At 44.0% G+C, this 25,915-nt stretch overlaps 1 protein-coding gene across 1 annotated transcript in view; it reads left to right on the forward strand.

Annotated features, from left to right (window-relative positions):
* LOC139421845 (DCC netrin 1 receptor) overlaps positions 1–25,915 on the forward strand; it is a 729,366-nt gene that overhangs the window by 157,067 nt on the left and 546,384 nt on the right. Inside the window, exon 2 of the mRNA XM_071172971.1 lies at positions 12,987–13,334. Coding sequence (XP_071029072.1) covers positions 12,987–13,334 — 348 coding nt within the window. The remainder of the gene's footprint in view (positions 1–12,986; positions 13,335–25,915) is intronic.

Raw genomic sequence — 25,915 nt, forward strand, 5'->3', positions numbered from 1 at the left:
CATTGTAGTTCTATGGTCCAGTCTATCATTGTAGTTCTATGGTCCAGTCTATCATTGTAGTTCTATGGTCCAGTCTATCATTGTAGTTCTATGGTCCAGTCTATCATTGTAGTTCTATGGTCCAGTCTATCATTGTATTTCTATGGTCCAGTCTATCATTGTAGTTCTATGGTCCAGTCTATCATTGTAGTTCTATGGTCCAGTCTATCATTGTAGTTCTATGGTCCAGCTGTAGTGGGCCACAGTCAGTCAGTCATGGTAGATATCACAGCTGTAGTGGGCCACAGTCAGTCAGTCATGGTAGATATCACAGCCGTAGTGGCCACAGTCAGTCAGTCATGGTAGATATCACAGCCGTAGTGGCCACAGTCAGTCAGTCATGGTAGATATCACAGCTGTAGTGGCCACAGTCAGTCAGTCATGGTAGATATCACAGCTGTAGTGGCCACAGTCAGTCAGTCATGGTAGATATCACAGCCGTAGTGGCCACAGTCAGTCAGTCATGGTAGATATCACAGCTGTAGTGGGCCACAGTCAGTCATGGTAGATATCACAGCTGTAGTGGGCCACAGTCAGTCATGGTAGATATCACAGCCGTAGTGGCCACAGTCAGTCAGTCATGGTAGATATCACAGCTGTAGTGGGCCACAGTCAGTCATGGTAGATATCACAGCTGTAGTGGGCCACAGTCAATCATGGTAGATATCACAGCTGTAGTGGGCCACAGTCAGTCTGTCATGGTAGATATCACAGCTGTAGTGGGCCACAGTCAGTCATGGTAGATATCACAGCCGTAGTGGGCCACAGTCAGTCAGTCATGGTAGATATCACAGCTGTAGTGGGCCACAGTCAGTCATGGTAGATATCACAGCTGTAGTGGGCCACAGTCAATCATGGTAGATATCACAGCTGTAGTGGGCCACAGTCAGTCAGTCATGGTAGATATCACAGCTGTAGTGGGCCACAGTCAGTCAGTCATGGTAGATATCACAGCTGTAGTGGGCCACAGTCAGTCATGGTAGATATCACAGCCGTAGTGGCCACAGTCAGTCAGTCATGGTAGATATCACAGCTGTAGTGGGCCAGTCAATCATGGTAGATATCACAGCTGTAGTGGGCCACAGTCAGTCAGTCATGGTAGATATCACAGCTGTAGTGGGCCACAGTCAGTCATGGTAGATATCACAGCCGTAGTGGCCACAGTCAGTCAGTCATGGTAGATATCACAGCTGTAGTGGGCCACAGTCAGTCATGGTAGATATCACAGCTGTAGTGGGCCACAGTCAGTCATGGTAGATATCACAGCCGTAGTGGCCACAGTCAGTCAGTCATGGTAGATATCACAGCTGTAGTGGGCCACAGTCAGTCATGGTAGATATCCCAGATCACTGTCTGAATGGTACATCCCAGATCACTGTCTGAATGATACATCCCAGATCACTGTCTGAATGGTACATCCCAGATCACTGTCTGAATGGTACATCCCAGATCGCTGTCTGAACGGTACATCCCAGATCACTGTCTGAATGGTACATCCCAGATCGCTGTCTGAATGATACATCCCAGACCACTGTCTGAACGGTACATCCCAGATCGCTGTCTGAATGGTACATCCCAGATCGCTGTCTGAATGGTACATCCCAGATCACTGTCTGAATGGTAAATCCCAGATCGCTGTCTGAATGGTACATCCCAGATCACTGTCTGAATGGTACATCCCAGATCACTGTCTGAACGGTACATCCCAGATCACTGTCTGAATGATACATCCCAGATCACTGTCTGAATGATACATCCCAGATCGCTGTCTGAATGGTACATCCCAGATCGCTGTCTGAATGGTACATCCCAGATCGCTGTCTGAATGGTACATCCCAGATCGCTGTCTGAATGGTACATCCCAGATCGCTGTCTGAATGGTACATCCCAGATCGCTGTCTGAATGGTACATCCCAGATCGCTGTCTGAATGGTACATCCCAGATCGCTGTCTGAATGGTACATCCCAGATCGCTGTCTGAATGGTACATCCCAGATCGCTGTCTGAATGGTACATCCCAGATCGCTGTCTGAATGAATCAGAAGGTAAATGTCAGGCCCCAGGGTAGCATGTGTCCCCTCCCTGTATCAATTTCAGTAACCTGGGGTGCATCCGAAAGCAGGCAGGTCAAAAGTAGTGCACTATGTAGGTGAACGGGTTGCCATTCTCCAGAGTGAGGAGGAGCAGGCAGAGAGGTCCAGCCTGACACATTGATAATATTGGTCTGGGTACAGTCAGTCACGCTGTAGTGCCTGGGCACCGTTTTGGGAGCTGGGCTGCTCATTTCCTGTTTAACGGAGATCTTTTACTGACAGGCTGTTTTTATGTGGCTGTCTGGGGTGTTGTCGTTTGGGATGCAACCTAACCCCCATCCTCCTCTCCCCCTCTCCCCTTCCCACCCCCCCCTCCCCCTCTCCCCCTCCCCGTCTCCCCCTCTACCCCCTCCCTCCTCTCCCCCTCTCACCCTCTCCCCCCTCCCCCTCTCCCCCCTCCCCCTCTCCGCCTCTCCTCTTCTCCCCCCCTCCCCCTCTCCCCCTCGCCCTCTCTCCCCTTCTCCCCCCTCCCCCTCTCCCCCTCCCCGTCTCCCCCTCTCCCCCCTCCCCCTCTCCACCTCTCCCCTTCTCCTCTGTATCTCTCTGTCTCTCACTCTCTCTCTCTCTCTCTCTCTCTCTCTCTCTCTCTCTCTGTGTATCGTTCTCTCTGCTTGTTTGGTCTCTCTGGTTGTTTGGTATGCAGTCTAACCCCCAGCCCATTCCCCTTTCCTCCTCCTCCTTTTCGTCTGTCAGTTCATGGCTTCAAACCATCCCCCTTCCCTTGTCAGTGGGAAAGAAGGAAATGGGGTTTTAGACAATTTTAAAAAAAATTCTACTCCCTCTTCCTGGTGATGACATGGGGCAGACCATAACAAAGTCCTCTCTCTCCATCTTCCACCCTCTCCTCCCTCTGTCTTTCCTCTTTATTCTACTGTTTCCAATTCTCTGTATCCCCCGTTTCTCCCTACTCCTCTGTTTCCATCGCTCTGCATCCCCCCCTCGTTTCCCCCTACTCCTCTGTTTCCATCTCTCTGTATCCCCCCCTCGTTTCCCCCTACCACTCTGTTTCCATCTCTCTATATCCCCCCCCTCGTTTCCCCTACTCTTCTGTTTCCATCTCTCTGTATCCCCCTTGTTCCCCCTACTACTCTGTTTCCATCTCTCTGTATCCCCCTCGTTCCCCCTACTCCTCTGTTTCCATCCCTCTGTATCCCTCGTTTCCCCCTACTCTTCTGTTTCCATCTCTCCGTATCCCTTCCTGTTTTCCCCTCCTCCTCTGTTTCCATCTCTCCGTATCCCTTCCTGTTTCCCCCTACTCCTCTGTTTCCATCTGTCTGTATCCCCCCGCGTTTCCCACTACTCTACTGTTTCCATCTCTCTGTATCCCCCCATCGCTTCCCCCTACCTCTCTGTTTCCATCTCTCTGTATCCCCCCTTTCCTCTTTGTTCTATCTGTTTCCATCTCTCTGTATCCCCCCTTTCCTCTTTGTTCTATCTGTTTCCATCTCTCTGTATCCCCCCTTTCCTCTTTGTTCTATCTGTGAGCCACCACACCATTTCTTTGGTCTTTGTTCAGTCTGTACTATTTCACTGACTGTCTGTACTAGAAGAGACTAGTCCTCTGTAGTGGAGAGTTTGGGGGAAAGGTACCAACCAGACACCACCTTTTGTTGCTTACATGACAATGTCTTAATGTGAAGTGTTTATTTCAAATTACATTTATAAAAAATTAAAAATAAATGAATTTCCCAAACTTTATATCTCTGCTAAGTTTGTCTGAAACTATTTTGTGTGCAGTGACATGAACTGCTGTTTGTCTTCTGTCGTACAGAACAACACAGAATGATCTCTTCTCTATATAGAGCACTACTTTAGACCAGAGCCCTATGGAACCCTCATCAGAAGTAGTTCACTACATAGGGAATAGGGTGTCATTGGGGCGCAGAACATGTTTTCTGCATGTATTACTCACATTAGCACCTTGCAGAGAGGATCGCGTCTTTCTCTCATCTCCCTCATAACGAATAGGAGGACACAGAGAGAGAGAGGAGGAGGGAGGGAGGAGGAGGGAGGGAAGGAGAAGAGAGGGGGTTCATGTCCCTGCTCTACAGAAGAACACAGAACATGAAAGCCTGAAAGGTGACTCTCTAAAGTTTACGCATTTGTGGGATTTGGGAGCCTACCTGCTCATGTTTCTGCTGTCACAGCCAGAATTATTTTACATGTATTTATATATATAACCCTTTATTTAACCAGGTATTTATATATATAACCCTTTATTTAACCAGGTATTTATATATATAACTCTAACCCTTTATTTAACCAGGTATTTATATATATAACCCTTTATTTAACCAGGTATTTATATATATAACCCTTTATTTAACCAGGTATTTATATATATAACCCTAACCCTTTATTTAACCAGGTATTTATATATATAACTCTAACCCTTTATTTAACCAGGTATTTATATATATAACTCTAACCCTTTATTTAACCAGGTATTTATATATATATAACTCTAACCCTTTATTTAACCAGGTATTTATATATATAACCCTTTATTTAACCAGGTATTTATATATATATAACCCATTATTTAACCAGGTATTTATATATATAACCCTTTATTTAACCAGGTATTTATATATATAACCCTAACCCTTTATTTAACCAGGTATTTATATATATAACCCTTTATTTAACCAGGTATTTATATATATAACCCTTTATTTAACCAGGTATTTATATATATATAACTCTAACCCTTTATTTAACCAGGTATTTATATATATAACCCTAACCCTTTATTTAACCAGGTATTTATATATATAACCCTAACCCTTTATTTAACCAGGTATTTATATATATAACCCTAACCCTTTATTTAACCAGGTATTTATATATATAACCCTTTATTTAACCAGGTATTTATATATATAACTCTAACCCTTTATTTAACCAGGTATTTATATATATAACTCTAACCCTTTATTTAACCAGGTATTTATATATATAACCCTTTATTTACCCAGGTATTTATATATATAACTCTAACCCTTTATTTAACCTGGTATTTATATATAACCCTTTATTTAACCAGGTATTTATATATATAACCCTAACCCTTTATTTAACCAGGTATTTATATATATAACCCTTTATTTAACCAGGTATTTATATATATAACCCTTTATTTAACCAGGTATTTATATATATAACCCTTTATTTAACCAGGTATTTATATATATAACCCTTTATTTAACCAGGTATTTATATATATAACCCTTTATTTAACCAGGTATTTATATATATAACCCTAACCCTTTATGTAACCAGGTATTTATATATATAACCCTTTATTTAACCAGGTATTTATATATATAACCCTTTATTTAACCAGGTATTTATATATATAACCCTTTATTTAACCAGGTATTTATATATATAACCCTTTATTTAACCAGGTATTTATATATATAACCCTTTATTTAACCAGGTATTTATATATATAACCCTTTATTTAACCAGGTATTTATATATATAACCCTTTATTTAACCAGGTATTTATATATATAACCCTTTATTTAACCAGGTATTTATATATATAACCCTTTATTTAACCAGGTATTTATATATATAACCCTAACCCTTTATGTAACCAGGTATTTATATATATAACCCTTTATTTAACCAGGTATTTATATATATAACCCTTTATTTAACCAGGTATTTATATATATAACCCTTTATTTAACCAGGTATTTATATATATAACCCTTTATTTTATTTATATATATAACCCTTTATTTAACCAGGTATTTATATATATAACCCTTTATTTAACCAGGTATTTATATATATATAACCCTTTATTTAACCAGGTATTTATATATATAACTCTAACCCTTTATTTAACCAGGTATTTATATATATAACTCTAACCCTTTATTTAACCAGGTATTTATATATATAACCCTAACCCTTTATTTAACCAGGTATTTATATATATAACCCTTTATTTAACCAGGTATTTATATATATAACCCTTTATTTAACCAGGTATTTATATATATAACTCTAACCCTTTATTTAACCAGGTATTTATATATATAACTCTAACCCTTTATTTAACCAGGTTGGCCAGTTGAGATCAAGTTCTCATTTGCAACTGCGACCTGACCAAGATAAAGCAAAGCAGTTTGACACATACAACGACACAGAGTTACACATGGAGTAAAACAAACATACAGTCAATAACACAGTAGAACAGTCTGTATACAGTGTGTGCAAATGAGGTAAGGAGGTAAGGCAATAAATAGGCCAATAGTGGTGAAGTAATTACAATGTAGCCAATTAACACTGGAGTGATGTATGTGCATATGAGGATGTGCAAATAGAAATACTGGTGTGCAGAAGAGCAGAAAAACTAAAACAAATATGGGATGAGGTAGGTAGTTGGTTGGATGGGCTATTTACAGATGGGCTGTGTACAAATGGGCTGTTTACAGATGGGCTGTGTACAGCTGCAGCGATCGGTAAGCTGCTCTGACAGCTGACGTTTAAAGTTAGTGAGGTTATAAATATGTATGAATGTTAGGTTGGAACCAGCGGAGGCTCCTCAGAGGACGAAGGGGAGGACTGTCCAACACAGTACATTTGATTTAAGAATGATGGAGGCCACTGTGTTCTTGGGGGACCTTCAATGCTGCAGATATGTTTTGGTGCCCTTTCCTAGAGCTGTGCCCTTCGACACAATCCTGTCTCGGAGCTCTACTCCTTCTACCTCATGGCTCGGTTTTTGCTCTGACGTGCACTGTCAACTGTGGGAACTTATATAGACAGGTTTGTGTGCCTTTCCAAAACATGTCCAATGAATTGAATTTGCCACAGATGGACTCCAATACAGTTGGAGAAACATCTCAAGGATGATCAATGGAAACAGGATGCACCTGAGCTCAATTGTGACCGACTACCTGGATTCGGTCTTATGTAGCAAAATATGAATTTGTGTTTTTATTTTATATTCGATAAAAGTAGAGACGCAGATCTACAAAATTGTATATAAGGAACAATGGAAAAGTAATTCTGCTTGGAAAGTTGATAAACTTGTAACCGCACTTTTGAGAAAATGGCCTTTAAATGTTTTGGTACCTACTGGAGAGCTCTCCTGTGTCTCCACCCATTCAGCATGGTTCACACCCTCTTAAGCCTTAGACCACACCCATTCAGCATGGTTCACACCCTCTTAAGCCTTAGACCACACCCATTCAGCATGGTTCACACCCTCTTAAGCCTTAGACCACACCCATTCAGCATGGTTCACACCCTCTTAAGCCTTAGACCACACCCATTCAGCATGGTTCACACCCTCTTAAGCCTTAGACCACACCCATTCAGCATGGTTCACACCCTCTTAAGCCTTAGACCACACCCATCTCTTTAAGGGTAATGTGGTAAACAGTGACTCGTGTTGTAGCGTCAGATCAAAAGGTCTGAATACTTATGTAAATAAGGTATTTTTCTGAAAACATATTTTCCCTTTGTCATTAAGGGGTATTGTGATGTCATTAAGGGGTATTGTGATGTCATTAAGGGGTATTGTGATGTCATTAAGGGGTATTGTGATGTCATTAAGGGGTATTGTGATGTCATTAAGGGGTATTGTGATGTCATTAAGGGGTATTGTGATGTCATTAAGGGGTATTGTGATGTCATTAAGGGGTATTGTGATGTCATTAAGGGGTATTGTGTGTAGATTGCTGAGTATTTAAAAAATGTATTTTAATCAATTTTAGAATGAGGCTGTTACGTAGCAAAGTGTGGAAAAAATCAAGGGGTCTGAATACTTTCCGAAGGCTCTGTACATGTACATCAATGAAAACCATGACATGTACACACACACACACACACACACACACACACACACACACACACACACACACACACACACACACACACACACACACACACACACACACACACACACACACACACACACCCCTATACATATCAACCTCCATCACTCCAGTATCCCTGTCTCCTTCCCCCTATACATTTCTACCTCCATCACTCCAGTATCCCTGTCTCCTTCCCCCTATACATATCTACCTCCATCACTCCAGTATCCCTGTCTCCTTCCCCCTATACATATCTACCTCCATCACTCCAGTATCCCTGTCTCCTTCCCCCTATACATATCTACCTCCATCACCCCAGTATCCCTGTCTCCTTCCCCCTATACATATCTACCTCCATCACTCCAGTATCCCTGTCTCCTTCCCCCTATACATATCTACCTCCATCACTCCAGTATCCCTGTCTCCTTCCCCCTATACATATCTACCTCCATCACTCCAGTATCCCTGTCTCCTTCCCCCTATACATATCTACCTCCATCACTCCAGTATCCCTGTCTCCTTCCCCCTATACATATCTACCTCCATCACTCCAGTATCCCTGTCTCCTTCCCCCTATACATATCTACCTCCATCACTCCAGTATCCCTGTACATTGTTAATATGGTACTGACCCTGTATATAGTCACCTTCCCCCTATACATATCTACCTCCATCACTCCAGTATCCCTGTCTCCTTCCCCCTACACATATCTACCTCCATCACTCCAGTATCCCTGTACATTGTTAATGTGGTACTGACTTTTTGAATGTTTCCTGCTTTCTTACTTTATTGTGTATTTCATGTTTCTTATTCTTATTTCTCATGTTTTTTTTTTCTAGTAATACATTGTTATTAATTATTGCATTGTTGGGTTTTGAGTTGTCAAGAAAAGCATTTCACTGTATTGTATGTGTGTGTGACATTAAAACTGTTAAACTTGAAGCGACATTTGAAAGTGAGATTTTCACAGATTTTCTTACATGTGAAACAGCAAATGTAATTTTCACATGTTAATGTTTTACAAATGTGAACTTGCAATTCCACATCTGAATGTGACGTTTTCACATGTGGTGTAGAGGCGGCAGGGTACCCTGGTGGTTAGAGTGTAGAGGTGGCAGGGTACCCTGGTGGTTAGAGTGTAGAGGTGGCAGGGTAGCCTAGTGGTTAGAGCATTGGACTAGTAACCGGAAGAGGCCCCTGAATAGGCAGTTAACCCACTGTTCCTAGGCAGTCATTGAAAACAAGAATTTGTTCTTAACTGACTTGCCTAGTTAAATAAAAAAGTGATATGATTTTCACTTGTGAAATAAAAACTCAATGTAAAAAACAGCCAATTCACATGTGAAAATAACATTAAAAAAAAAAAAAACATTTTTGTTGTTGTTGTTCTAAGGGCATGGCGTATATAATTTACTGTAGATCTGTGGCAATGAAAGTGTAATGCATGGTTTTGATTGGATGGACTGGTCGTGTGTTTTGTATGACTGAACACGGACAGCTCTTACACCCGAAGCAAAACTGTTCTTATCTTCAACATCTCTGATGAGTTTGAACCGATTGTTTCATTGGACAATCAGGCTGGGAAAGTTAAAAGTCATCTCTGAGGGCGGAGACTAACTCTGGGAGATGTCAGGATAGCACTAGATTGGTAGGGCCTGTGAGGACAGGGCAGCCATGTTAATGAACCTAGGGTCTGAGTAGAAATGAGGCCGAGTCCTAGACTGCAGTACTATAGTCTGTAGTATTACTGTAGTAGATATGACGGCAGTACTATAGTCTGTAGTAGTATTGTAGTACATATGACTGCAGTACTATAGTCTGTAGTATTATTGTAGTAGATATGACGGCAGTACTATAGTCTGTAGAGGTATTGTAGTACATATGACTGTAGTACTATAGTCTGTAGTGGTATTGTAGTACATATGACTGCAGTACTATAGTCTGTAGTATTACTGTAGTAGATATGACGACAGTACTATAGTCTGTAGTATTACTGTAGTAGATATGACGACAGTACTATAGTCTGTTGTGGTATTGTAGTAGATATGACTGTAGTACTATATTCTGTAGTATTATTGTAGTAGATATGACTGTAGTACTATAGTCTGTAGTATTATTGTAGTAGATATGACTGTAGTACTATAGTTTGTAGTGGTATTGTAGTAGATATGACAGCAGTACTATAGTCTGTAGTGGTATTGCAGTAGATATGACGGCAGTACTATAGTCTGTAGTAGTATTGTAGTACATATGACTGCAGTACTATAGTCTGTAGAGGTATTGTAGTCGATGTGACTGTAGTACTATAGTTTGTAGTGGTGTTGTAGTAGATATGACAGCAGTACTATAGTCTGTAGTGGTATTGGAGTAGATATGACGGCAGTACTATAGTCTGTAGTATTACTGTAGTAGATATGACGACAGTACTATAGTCTGTAGTGGTATTGTAGTAGATATGACGGCAGTACTATAGTCTGTAGTGGTATTGTAGTAGATATGACGGCAGTTCTATAGTCTGTGGTATTACTGTAGTAGATATGACAGCAGTACTATAGTCTGTAGTATTACTGTAGTAGATATGACTGCAGTACTATAGTCTGTAGTATTATTGTAGTAGATATGACTGTAGTACTATAGTCTGTAGTGGTATTGTAGTAGATATGACTGCAGTACTATAGTCTGTAGTATTACTGTAGTAGATATGACAGCAGTACTATAGTCTGTAGTGGTATTGTAGTAGATATGACTGCAGTACTATAGTCTGTAGTATTACTGTAGTAGATATGACTGCAGTACTATAGTCTGTAGTGGTATTGTAGTAGATATCTGATGAGGCTGGGCCTGTGAAGACGAGGCAGCAAGGCCTGTGAAGACGAGGCAGCAAGGCCTGTGAAGACGAGGCAGCAAGGCCTGTGAAGACGAGGCAGCAAGGCCTGTGAAGACGAGGCAGCAAGGCCTGTGAAGACGAGGCTCGGAGGCCTGTGAAGACGAGGCAGCAAGGCCTGTGAAGACGAGGCTCGGAGGATGTACTCTGAGCTCTCTTAGTATAGAAATGCAGCGTTTTATTATTGAAATATCAAAAGTGTGTAGGCTACGGAGAGAAACAAAATGGTGCCGTTTCAGCCCAAAGTGATGCTGGCGCTGGATATGGGAGTGTGAGCTAGTGGGTAGCTGGATATGGGAGTGTGAGCTAGTGGGTAGCTGGATATGGGAATGTGTGCTAGTGGGTCTGGGTAGGGGAAATGTGTGCTAGTGGGTAGCTCGATATGGGGTGTGTGATAGTGGGTAGCTGGATATGGGAATGTGTGCTAGTGGGTCTGGGTAGGGGAATATGTGCTAGTGGGTAGCTGGATATGGGGTGTGTGATAGTGGGTCTGGGTAGCTGTGATGGGGTGTGTGATAGTGGGTAGCTGGATAGGGGGGGTGTGATAGTGGGTAGCTGGATAGGGGGGTGTGTGATAGTGTGTAGCTGGATAGGGGGGTGTGAGCTAGTGGTTAGCTGGATATGGGGTGTGTGCTAGTAGGTAGCTGGATAGGGGAATGTGTGATAGTGGGTCTGGGTAGCTGTGATGGGGTGTGTGCTAGTGGGTAGCTGGATATGGGGGTGTGTGCTAGTGGGTAGCTGGATAGGAGAATGTGTGATAGTGGGTCTGGGTAGCTGTGATGAGTGTGTGCTAGTGGGTAGCTGGATATGGGGTGTGTGCTAGTGGTTAGCTGGAGATGGGGGTGTGTGATAGTGGGTAGCTGGAGATGGGGGTGTGTGATAGTGGGTAGCTGGATAGGGGAATGTGTGATAGTGGGTAGCTGGATAGGGGAATGTGTGATAGTGGGTAGCTGGATATGGGGTGTGTGCTAATGGGTAGCTGGATATGGGGTGTGTGCTAGTGGGTCTGGGTAGCTGTGATGGGGTGTGTGCTAGTGGGTAGATGTGATGGGGTGTGTGCTAGTGGTTAGCTGAATATGGGGATGGAGCTAGTGGGTAGCTGGATATGGGGTGTAAGCTAGTGAGTAGCTGGATATGGGGTGTGAGCTAGTGGGTAGCTGGATATGGGGTGTGAGCTAGTGGGTAGCTGGATATGGGGTGTGAGCTAGTGGGTAGATGTGATTGGGTGTGTGCTAGTGGGTAGATGTGATGGGGTGTGTGCTAGTGGTTAGCTGAATATGGGGATGGAGCTAGTGGGTAGATGTGATTGGGTGTGAGCTAGTGGGTAGATGTGATGGGGTGTGTGCTAGTGGTTAGCTGGATATGGGGATGGAGCTAGTGGGTAGCTGGATATGGGGTGTGAGCTAGTGAGTAGCTGGATATGGGGTGTAAGCTAGTGAGTAGCTGGATATGGGGTGTGTGCTAGTGGTTAGCTGAATATGGGGATGGAGCTAGTGGGTAGATGTGATGGGGTGTGTGCTAGTGGGTAGATGTGATGGGGTGTGTGCTAGTGGGTAGCTGGATATGAGGTATGTGCTAGTGAGTAGCTGGATATGAGGTGTGTGCTAGTGGGTAGATGTGATGGGGTGTGTGCTAGTGGTTAGCTGAATATGGGGATGGAGCTAGTGGGTAGCTGGATATGGGGTGTGAGCTAGTGGGTAGATGTGATTGGGTGTGTGCTAGTGGGTAGATGTGATGGGGTGTGTGCTAGTGGTTAGCTGAATATGGGGATGGAGCTAGTGGGTAGCTGGATATGAGGTATGTGCTAGTGAGTAGCTGGATATGGGGTGTGAGCTAGTGGGTAGATGTGATGTAGTTGATGTTTCTATGTGTATGCTTGGTATTGTTTATAAAATATAAAATAAATCTTACAAAGTGTCTGTATAAAGCAATGTTTTCGGGTAGGACTTGGGTCCAGTGGTTTAGTGGTATAATTTTAGGTGTCGTATAACACCTTGTATTTTATGATTCTAGTTTGTTACCAACTTTAATTGAGGCAGGACTATGTATTGAATACAATCGACTCATCAATGATCCTATGCTCTGAGACTAAACCTCTCCTTCCTCCACCTCTCTCTTTCCTCCAGGTGCAGAGACCTCATCGTCATCTCCGTCCCAGACAGGCCAGGTGTTCGTGGACTTCAGCTTGGTTCTGGAACCCCAGGACACGGTGACATTACGGGGCGGTGTTCTCCAGCTGGACTGCGAGGCTCAGTCAGATCAGGGTATTCCAGTCATCGTCTGGAAGAAGGACGGGGTGTTGCTCAGCGCCGTGGTGGACGAGAGGAGACAGCAGTTCCCTAACGGGTCTCTAGTGGTCCAGAACGTGGTTCACTCACGACACCACCGACCTGACGAGGGGCTCTACCAGTGTCTGGCAGCGCTGGAGGGAGTGGGGGCCATAGTCAGCCGCACGGCTAAAGTGACTGTCTCTGGTAAGACCTTACTTACTTAATCCTGGAAACAGTGACGAATGTCCTCCATTTCACTCGGTTTCGGGGGAAGTTTTTTATAGGTTGCACTTGTTGAGGGTGGTGAAAGCTGTGGTATGTATGCTCCTAATCAAGAGGGGATTTCATACCGTAGGTCATAGAGAAAGGAAAAGGGGGGAAACCTAGTCAGTTGAACAACCGAATGCCTTCGACCGAAATTTGCCTTCTGCATTTAACCCAACCCCTCTGAATATAAAGCTATTGTGAGATAGTATTATCATCTTATATCCAGTTTTGTATTGGTTTCTTGAGGGACGTCTCAAATTATTTCTAGGGCCTTATTTCTAGCGCCCTTGTGTCTAGGGCCCTTCTTTCCAGGGCATTATTTCTAGTGCCCTTGTGTCTAGTGCCCTTCTTTCCAGGGCCTTATGTCTACTGCCCATTTCTAGGGACCTCGTATCTAAGGGTTTTCCTTAACACCACAAGATGCATATTCTTCCCTTTCTATCTGTCAGAGTCCTATTCCTGAACAGTAGGGTGCAGTAGAGTAGAGTAGGGTACAGTAAAGTAGTGTACAGTATAGTGTAGTAGATTACAGTACAGTACAGTAGTGTACAGTATAGTGCAGTAGATTACAGTACAGTACAGTAGTGTACAGTATATAGTGCAGTAGATTACAGTACAGTACAGTACAGTAGTGTACAGTATATAGTGCAGTAGATTAGAGTAGATTACAGTACAGTACAGTATAGTGCAGTAGATTACAGTATAGTACAGTACAGTATAGTGCAGTAGATTACAGTACAGTAGTGTACAGTATAGTGCAGTAGATTACGGTAGATTACAGTACAGTGCAGTAGATTACATTACAGTACAGTACAGTATAGTGCAGTAGATTACAGTACAGTACAGTACAGTACAGTACAGTACAGTAGAGTACAGTACAGTACAGTGCAGTGCAGTAGAGTACAGTAGGATACAGTACAGTAGAGTTAAATGCAATTTTGACTCATGATTGTTCAAAAGATTGTTCACACCGATTGAGAACCACTACCGCACAACAAGGCAGTTAACCCACTGTTCCCTGGTAGGCTGTCATTGTAAATAAGAATGTGTTCCTACTGACTTGCCTAGTTAAATAAAGTTTAAATAAAAAATAAAATAAATAAATCTACACTTTTTTTCTGGAGTGTGTACTTGTCCACTACTCAAATGGTGGTCCTCTGTAGCTCAGTTGGTAGAGAATGGCGCATGCACCTTTAAAATGGAGCCCCAATGGTGCTGCCCATGCTGTCACATTCTCCGTAATGGCACAGGTACAAAGATGAGACGTCTATATAACTCTATGGTGTCAATTGTTTTTGTGGCTGTTTCAGTTTGGACAAGTTTGACTTATTTTGGACTATAAAGGGGCAATCAGCAGTTGAAACAATAAAAAAAGAAGCATAACAACCACCACTGTTTTGGTAAAAAGCTGAGGCTGGAGAAACGTCATAGACATCGTTATGGATGTAAGGAATCCATTAAATCAAAATGATGGTTTTAACTATGTTCTGAGGCCATACAGATTTTTGTTCACATGTACTTTGGAGTAAAACAAGTTTATGTTTTGGGTTCTGATGGGGTAACGACAGTTGAACTAAGCTCACGAGTCATTTCTGAGTTAAATTCTTCAAGAATCAATGGCTACATATTATTCATGTATAAGTACAATTGATATAGCTACTGCAGATTGACCCTTTAAAGAGTGACTGCCCCTAAAAAGCAACTTCTGGTTTTGAAAACAGCCTATGTGGCATCTACAGGAGTCAGAAACATTAATGCTAGTGTCAACATTTACTATAAAGTGTAAATAGGATAATTTTTTTTTGTCATGAAGTCAGTTTCTTCCAAAACTGAGATTTGTCAGATGAAATGAACAAATGGTATGTCACGGGAATGAAGGGTACCTTGACAGTTTTCCTTGGGTTCGTTCTTTTTTCAACCTTGCCCACATGCGCACAGCTGGCAGCACCTAAGTAATAATCAATTCTAAATGCAGCTGCACGCGACCCGATCGTAATGCCCATGGTCAATTTGGTTTGACATTCGATATCCCTATGAGGCTAGTTAGGCACCATCAGTAAATGACACATTGTACACGGGACAATTTTTTTTTTTTTTTTATGTCAATAGCTCCAAATTTCAAAGACGTAAAAAACTCAAACCAACTATACATTGTAAAAATGCATCTACAAATATTGAAATAATTGAACGAGACAACTGAAAGATGTGCGACATGAAGACATTGTCCCATTTCTATTGTGTAATTTATTGACGGGCCCTAACAAGCCCCAATGACAAACCAAATTTGCCACGGTCTCACACCAGCCGGCTGAAGATAATTGGCTAAATCCGTTGGCTAGACACAAGACCTGGTTGGACTGTTTCAAGTTATCTAGAAGGGTGAGTGACTGTAACTGTGAACACTCGCATGAAGTGACCACTTGTCCACTACCCAAATGGTGGACAATGCGTTGTTGAGGAAGCCAGCACATTCTCATTTCACTGCCCCTTTTATCAATCACATTTATTTATAAAGCCCTTCGTACATCAGCTGATATCTCAAAGTGCTGTACAGAAACCCAGCCTAAAAGCCCCAAACAGCAAGCAATGCAGGTGTGGAAGCACGGTGGCTAGGAAAAACTCCCTAGAAAGGCCAGAACCTAGGAAGAAACCTAGAGAGGAACCAGGCTATGAGGGGTGGCCAGTCCTCTTCTGCCTGTGCTGGATACCTGCTGAAAACTGTGAATGTGATGAATACATTTGATTTGAACACGCTGTAAAAGCCCTGCTGTTGTAGAACTGTTGACAGCATCGGGAGGTACATAGAAGCTCTGCTGTTGTAGAACTGTCAACAGCATCGGGAGGTAGATGGAAGCTCTGCTGTTGTAGAACTGTTGACAGCATCGGGAGGTACATGGAAGCTCTGCTGTTGTAGAACTGTTGACAGCATCGGGAGGTAGACAGGAGCTCTGCTGTTGTAGAACTGTTGACAGCATCGGGAGGTAGACAGGAGCTCTGCTGTTGTAGAACTGTTGACAGTATATGGAGGTAGACGGAAGCTCTGCTGTTGTAGAACTTTCAACAGCATCGGGAGGTAGACGGAATCTCTGCGGTTGTAGAACTGTCGACAGCATCGGGAGGTAGACGGAATCTCTGCGGTTGTAGAACTGTTGACAGCATCGGGAGGTAGACGGAAGCTCTGCTGTTGTAGAACTGTTGACAGCATCGGGAGGTAGATGGAAGCTCTGCTGTTGTAGAACTGTTGACAGCATCGGGAGGTAGATGGAAGCCCTGCATGTGGTACAACTGTCAACAGCATCGGGAGGTAGACGGAAGCCCTGCATGTGGTACAACTGTGAACAGCATCGGGAGGTAGACGGAAGCCCTGCTATTGTAGAACTGTCAACAGCATCGGGAGGTACATGGAAGCTCTGCTGTTGTAGAACTGTTGACAGCATCGGGAGGTAGACGGAAGCCCTGCTGTTGTAGAACTGTTGACAGCATCAGGAGGTAGACGGAAGCCCTGCATGTGGTACAACTGTCAACAGCATCGGGAGGTAGACTGAAGCTCTGCTGTTGTAGAACTGTCAACAGCATCGGGAGGTAGACGGAATCTCTGCGGTTGTAGAACTGTCGACAGCATCGGGAGGTAGATGGAAGCTCTGCTGTTGTAGAACTGTCGACAGCATCGGGAGGTAGATGGAAGCCCTGCTATTGTAGAACTGTTGACAGCATCGGGAGGTAGATGGAAGCTCTGATGTTGTAGAACTGTTGACAGCATCAGGAGGTACATGGAAGCTCTGCTGTTATAGAACTGTCAACAGCATCGGGAGGTAGATGGAAGCTCTGCTGTTGTAGAACTGTTGACAGCATCGGGAGGTACATGGAAGCTCTGCTGTGGTACAACTGTCAACAGCACCGGGAGGTAGACTGAAGCCCTGCTGTTGTAGAACTGTTGACAGCTTCGGGAGGTAGACTGAAGCCTTGCTGTTGTAGAACTGTTGACAACATCGGGAGGTAGACTGAAGCCCTGCTGTTGTAGAACTGTCAACAGCATCGGGAGGTAGATGTGAGTAAGAATTGCATTCTGCTGACTCTGTGGGAGGCTAGCAAGCTCCCGGGCTGTTGGTTAGTTCTCCATCTGGAGATACATCTACAACACACACACACACACACACACACACACACACACACACACACACACACACACACACACACACACACACACACACACACACACACACACACACACACACACACACACACACACACACATATATCCACATCCACATACAAGTCAGCTAAGAACTAATTTTACAAGGACAGCCTTGCAAAAGGCCTCTTGCGGGGACGGGGGATGGAATTACAAATGTAAAATAAGTAACATACATATAGGACAAAACACGCATCACGCCAAGAGAGACAACACCACATACATATAGGACAACTCACACATCACGCCAAGAGAGACAACACCAAATACATATAGGACAAAACACGCATCACGCCAAGAGAGACAACACCACATACATATAGGACAAAACACACATCACGCCAAGAGAGACAACACCACATACATATAGGACAAAACACGCATCACGCCAAGAGAGACAACACCACATACATATAGGACAACACACACATCACGCCAAGAGAGACAACACCACATACATATAGGACAAAACACGCATCACGCCAAGAGAGACAACACCACATACATATAGGACAACACACGCATCACGCCAAGAGAGTCAACACCACATACATATAGGACAACACACGCATCACGCCAAGAGAGACAACACCACATACATATAGGACAACACACGCATCACGCCAAGAGAGACAACACCACATACATATAGGACAACACACGCATCACGCCAAGAGAGACAACACCACATACATATAGGACAACACACACATCACGCCAAGAGAGACAACACCACATACATATAGGACAACACACACATCACGCCAAGAGAGACAACACCACATACATATAGGACAACACACACATCACGCCAAGAGAGACAACACCACATACATTTAGGACATAACACGCATCACGCCAAGAGAGACAACACCACATACATATAGGACAAAACACGCATCACGCCAAGAGAGACAACACCACATACATATAGGACAAAACACGCATCACGCCAAGAGAGACAACACCACATACATATAGGACAAATCACGCATCACGCCAAGAGAGACAACACCACATACATATAGGACAAAACACGCATCACGCCAAGAGAGACAACACCACATACATATAGGACAACACACGCATCACGCCAAGAGAGACAACACCACATACATATAGGACAACACACACATCACGCCAAGAGAGACAACACCACATACATATAGGACAACACACACATCACGCCAAGAGAGACAACACCACATACATATAGGACAAAACACGCATCACGCCAAGAGAGACAACACCACATACATATAGGACAACACACACATCACGCCAAGAGAGACAACACCACATACATATAGGACAACACACACATCACGCCAAGAGAGACAACACCACATACATATAGGACAACACACGCATCACGCCAAGAGAGACAACACCACATACATATAGGACAACACACACATCACGCCAAGAGAGACAACACCACATACATATAGGACAACACACACATCACGCCAAGAGAGACAACACCACATACATATAGGACAAAACACGCATCACGCCAAGAGAGACAACACCACATACATATAGGACAAAACACGCATCACGCCAAGAGAGACAACACTACATACATATAGGACAACACACACATCACGCCAAGAGAGACAACACCACATACATATAGGACAACACACACATCACGCCAAGAGAGACAACACCACATACATATAGGACAACACACACATCACGCCAAGAGAGACAACACTACATACATATAGGACAACACACACATCACGCCAAGAGAGACAACACCACATACATATAGGACAACACACACATCACGCCAAGAGAGACAACACCACATACATATAGGACAACACACACATCACGCCAAGAGAGACAACACCACATACATATAGGACAACACACACATCATGCCAAGAGAGACAACACCACATACATATAGGACAACACACGCATCACGCCAAGAGAGACAACACCACATACATATAGGACAAAACACGCATCACGCCAAGAGAGACAACACCACATACATATAGGACAAAACACGCATCACGCCAAGAGAGACAACACCACATACATATAGGACAAAACACGCATCACGCCAAGAGAGACAACACTACATACATATAGGACAACACACACATCACGCCAAGAGAGACAACACCACATACATATAGGACAACACACACATCACGCCAAGAGAGACAACACCACATACATATAGGACAACACACACATCACGCCAAGAGAGACAACACAACACTACATAAAGAGAGACCTAAGACAGCAACATAGCATGGCAGCAACACAACATGGCAGCAACACATGACAACACAGCATGGCAGTAACACAACATGACAACAACATGGCAGCAACACATGACAACACAACATGGCAGCAACACAACATGACAACAACATGGCAGCAAAACATGACAACACAACATGGCAGCAACACAACATAACAACAACATGGCAGCAACACATGACAACACAACATGGCAGCAACACAACATGACAACAACATGGCAGCAACACATGACAACACAACATGGCAGCAACACAACATGACAACAACATGGCAGCAACACATGACAACACAACATGGCAGCAATACAACTTAACAACAACATGGCAGCAACACATGACAACACAACATGGCAGCAACACAACATGACAACAACATGGCAGCAACACATGACAACACAACATGACAACAACATGGCAGCAACACAACATGACAACAACACAAGACAACAACATGGCAGCAACACATGACAACACAACATGGCAGCAACACAACATGACAACAACATGGCAGCAACACATGACAACACAACATGACAACAACATGGCAGCAACACAACATGACAACAACATGTCAGCAACACATGGCAACACAGCATGGCAGCAACACATGACAACAACATGGTAGCAACATTACATGGCAACAACATGGCAGCAACACAACATGACAACAACATGGCAGCAACACATTGAAACACAGCATGGCAGCAACACATGACAACAACATGGTAGCAACACAACATGACAACAACATGGTAGCAACACAACATGACAACAACATGGCAGCAACACAACATGACAACAACATGGGAGCAACACAACATGACAACACTGCATGGTAGCAACACAACATGACAACAACATCCGAGCAACACAACATGACAACAACATGGGAGCAACACACCATGACAACAACATGGCAGCAACACATGACAACAACATGGGACCAACACAACATGACAACAACATGGCAGCAGCACAACATGACAACAACATGGCAGCAACACATGACAACACAACATGGCAGCAACACAACATGACAACACAGCATGGCAGCAACACAACTTGACAACACTGCATGGTAGCAACACAACATGACAACAACATGGCAGCAACACATGACAACACAACATGGCAGCAACACAACATGACAACAACATGGCAGCAACACATGACAACACAACATGGCAGCAACACAACATGACAACAACATGGCAGCAACACATGACAACACAACATGGCAGCAACACAACATGACAACAACATGGCAGTAACACATGACAACACAGCATGGCAGCAACACAACATGACAACAACATGGCAGCAACACATGACAACACAGCATGGCAGCAACACAACATGACAACAACATGGCAGCAACACATGACAACACAACATGACAACACAACATGGCAGCAACACAAAATGACATCAACATGGCAGCAACACAACATGACAACAACATGGCAGCAACACAACATGACAACAACATGGCAGCAACACATGACAACAACATGGTAGCAACACAACATGACAACAACATGGTAGCAACACAACATGACAACAACATGGTAGCAACACAACATGACAACAACATGGTAGCAACACAACATGACAACAACATGGGAGCAACACAACATGACAACAACATGGGAGCAACACATGACAACACTGCATGGTAGCAACACAACATGACAACAACATGGCAGCAACACAACATGACAACAACATGGGAGCAACACAACATGACAACACTGCATGGTAGCAACACAACATGACAACACAGCATGGCAGCAACACAACATGACAACACTGCATGGTAGCAACACAACATGACAACAACATGCGAGCAACACAACATGACAACAACATGGGAGCAACACACCATGACAACAACATGGCAGCAACACAACATGACAACAACATGGCAGCAACACATGACAACAACATGGTAGCAACACTACATGGCAACAACATGGTAGCAACACAACATGACAACAACATGGTAGCAACACAACATGACAACAACATGGTTTCAACACAACATGACAACAACATGGGAGCAACACAACATGACAACAACATGGGAGCAACACATGACAACACTGCATGGTAGCAACACAACATGGCAACAACATGGCAGCAACACAACATGACAACAACATGGGAGCAACACAACATGACAACACTGCATGGTAGCAACACAACATGACAACACAGCATGGCAGCAACACAACATGACAACACTGCATGGTAGCAACACAACATGACAACAACATGCGAGCAACACAACATGACAACAACATGGGAGCAACACACCATGACAACAACATGGCAGCAACACAACATGACAACAACATGGCAGCAACACATGACAACAACATGGGACCAACACAACATGACAACAACATGGCAGCAGCACAACATGACAACAACATGATGGTAACACAACATGACAACAACATGGTAGCAACACAACATGACAACAACATGGCAGCAACACAACATGACAACAACATTGGAGCAACACAACATGACAACAACATGGGAACAACACATGACAACACAGCATGGTAGCAGCACAAAACATAATACAAACATCAGACAGACAGAAACAGACAGACAGACAAATACAAAGAGAGACAGACACGGAGAGACAGGCAGTCAGACAGACAGACAGACAGACAGACAGACAGAGAGAGAGACCGAGACAGACAGATACAGACAGGCAGATTCAGAGAGGCAGAGAAACAGAGAGACAGACACGGAGAGACAGACAGACAGACATAGAGAGACAGAGAGAGACAGATACAGACAGAGAGTACTCCAGTGGGTCAGACCAGACACACCAGTTGGAGAGATAAGTAGATGAGCTCTCGATCAGGTCAGCCCAAGGACATGACATGGTTAGACTGCACTCATCCTTACCAGAAACAGTTTGGCTTAATGCGCTGAAATAGGCACCCTATTTCATGGTAAAACCCATCCATGACACATGATTTACTATGGGATGTCTTCTGACAGTTCAGAGATATCTTTAAATTACATTTCCTATTCTCTACTGTTAGGAAAAACGAGATGAGGCCCCCCCCCCCCCCCCCCCCCCCTCTTCCCCTACACCTTTCCCCCAAAGGACATATTGGTCTCCTGGTGAAACCATGGAAACCGCCACTAGGCTAGCAGGCTAGTGAGGAACGTCAACTGAAAGTGACATTGGTGTTCTTTTAAGTGATGCCAGTTGGCAGCTGTTGTCAGCCATGTTGTTAAAAGGATAATCTTGAGTGTGGCATTATCCAGCCAAGTGGAGCCCCCTTTGGTTGTGATTGAAGAGCCAGTCAGACTCGGAACAGCCGTCGAGGAGTCTGGCATCGTGACCGTACACTCTCAACATATTTCAGCCAATGTGGTGCAGACAAGGATCTGCTGTCTGTCTGGGATCCATAGTCTGTCTGTCCTTCTGTCTGGGATCCATAGTCTGTCTGTCTGTCTGGACCCATAGTCTGTCTGTCTGTCTGTCTGGGACCCATAGTCTGTCTGTCTGGGACCCATAGTCTGTCTGTCTGTCTGTCTGTCTGTCTGGGACCCATAGTCTGTCTGTCTGTCTGTCTGTCCTTCTGTCTGGGATCCATAGTCTGTCTGTCTGTCTGTCTGGGACCCATAGTCTGTCTGTCTGTCTGTCTGTCTGTCTGTCCTTCTGTCTGGGATCCATAGTCTGTCTGTCTGTCTGTCCTTCTGTCTGGGATCCATAGTCTGTCTGTCTGTCTGGGACCCATAGTCTGTCTGTCTGTCTGTCCTTCTGTCTGGGATCCGTAGTCTGTCTGTCTGGAACCATAGTCTGTCTGTCTGTCTGGGACCCATAGTCTGTCTGTCTGTCCTTCTGTCTGGATCCATTGTCTGTCTGTCTTTCTGTCTGGGATCCATAGTTTGTCTGTCTGTCTGTCTGGGACCCATAGTCTGTCTGTCTGGACCCATAGTCTGTCTGTCTGTCTTTCTTGGACCCATAGTCTGTCTGTCTGTCTGTCTGTCTGTCTGTCTTTCTGTCTGGGATCCATAGTTTGTGTGTCTGTCTGTCTGGGACCCATAGTCTGTCTGTCTGGGACCCATAGTCTGTCTATCTGTCCTTCTGTCTGGGATCCATAGTCTGTCTGTCTTTCTGTCTGGGATCCATAGTCTGTCCTTCTGTCTGGGAACCATAGTCTGTCTGTCTGTCCCTTTGTCTGGGATCCATAGTCTGTCTTTCTGTCTGGGATCCATAGTCTGTCCTTCTGTCTGGGAACCATAGTCTGTCTGTCTGTCCTTCTGTCTGGGAACCATAGTCTGTCTGTCTGTTCTTCTGTCTGGGAAACATAGTGTGTCTGTTGGTCCCTCTGTCTGGGAACCATAGTCTGTCTGTCTGTCCTTCTGTCTGGGAACCATAGTCTGTCTGTCTGTCCTTCTGTCTGGGAACCATAGTATGTCTGTATTTAATAAGACAATGTTTCATATTACAGCATGCATATGGATAACTGGCTGTCTGTCTGGCTATTTGTATGTCTTGCTGGCTGGCTGGCTGGTTGGTTGGTTGGTTGGTTGGTTGTTTGTCTGGCTGGCTGGTTGGTTGGTTGGTTGGTTGTTTGTCTGTTTGGTTGTTTAACTGGCTGGGTGTTTGTCTGGCTGGTTATTTTGTCTGGCTGGTTGTTTGTTTGTCTGGTTGGTTGGTTGGTTGTTTGTCTGGCTGGTTGTTTGTCTGGCTGGTTGTTTTGTCTGGTTGGTTGTTTGTCAGATTGGTTGTTTGTCTGGCTGGTTGATTTGTCTGGCTGGTTGATTTGTCTGGCTGGTTGTTTGTCTGTTTGGTTGTTTGTCTGGCTGGTTGTTTTGTCTGGTTGGTTGTTTGTCTGGCTGGTTTTTTGTCTGGTTGGTTGGTTGTCTGGCTGGTTGTTTGTCTGGCTGGTTGTTTGTCTGGCTGGTTGTTTGTCTGGTTGGTTGTTTGTCTGGCTGGTTGTTTTGTCTGGTTGGTTGTTTGTCTGGTTGGTTGTTTGTCTGGCTGGTTGTTTGTCTGGCTGGTTGTTTGTCTGGCTGGTTGTTTTGTCTGGCTGGTTGTTTGTTTGTCTGGCTGGTTGTTTGTCTGGCTGGTTGTTTGTTTGTCTGGCTGTTTGTTTGTCTGGCTGGTTGTTTGTTTGTCTGGCTGGTTGTTTTGTCTGGCTGGTTGTTTGTTTGTCTGGCTGGTTGTTTTGTCTGGCTGGTTGTTTGTTTGTCTGACTGGTTGTTTGTTTGTCTGGCTGGTTATTTGTTTGTCTGGCTGGTTGTTTTGTCTGGCTGGTTGTTTTGTCTGGATGGTTGTTTGTTTGTCTGGCAGGTTGTTTTGTCTGGCTGGTTGTTTTGTCTGGCTGGTTGTTTGTCTGGCTGGTTGTTTTGTCTGGCTGGTTGTTTTGTCTGGCTGGTTGTTTGTTTGTCTGGCTGGTTGTTTTGTCTGGCTGGTTGTTTTGTCTGGCTGGTTGTTTGTCTGGTTGGTTGTTTGTCTGGCAGGTTGTTTTTCTGGCTGGTTGTTTGTTTGTCTGGCTGGTTCTTTTGTCTGGTTGGTTGTTTGTCTGGCTGGTTGTTTGTCTGGCTGGTTGTTTGTCTGGCTGGTTGTTCGTCTGGCTGGTTGTTTGTCTGGTTGGTTGTTTGTCTGGCTGGTTGTTTGTCTGGCTGGTTGTTTGTCTGGCTGGTTGTTTGTCTGTCTGGCTGGTTATTTTGTCTGGTTGGTTGTTTGTCTGGCTGGTTGTTTGTCTGATTGGTTGTTTTGTCTGGCTGGTTGTTCGTCTGGCTGGTTGTTTGTCTGGTTGGTTGTTTGTCTGGCTGGTTGTTTGTCTGGCTGGTTGGTTGTTTGTCTGGCTGGTTCTTTTGTCTGGTTGGTTGTTTGTCTGGCTGGTTGTTTGTCTGGCTGGTTGTTTTGTCTGGCTGGTTGTTTGTCTGTCTGAATGACTGGCTGTCAACCACTGCTCTGTCTGTTTCTCTGTCTTCAATAAGAACATATTTTTTTCCATGTTTTTGGAAATAATGTATCCATTTAGAATATGTAA

This window comes from Oncorhynchus clarkii, chromosome 12, assembly GCF_045791955.1.
Source record: "Oncorhynchus clarkii lewisi isolate Uvic-CL-2024 chromosome 12, UVic_Ocla_1.0, whole genome shotgun sequence".
Lineage (NCBI taxonomy): Eukaryota > Metazoa > Chordata > Actinopteri > Salmoniformes > Salmonidae > Oncorhynchus > Oncorhynchus clarkii.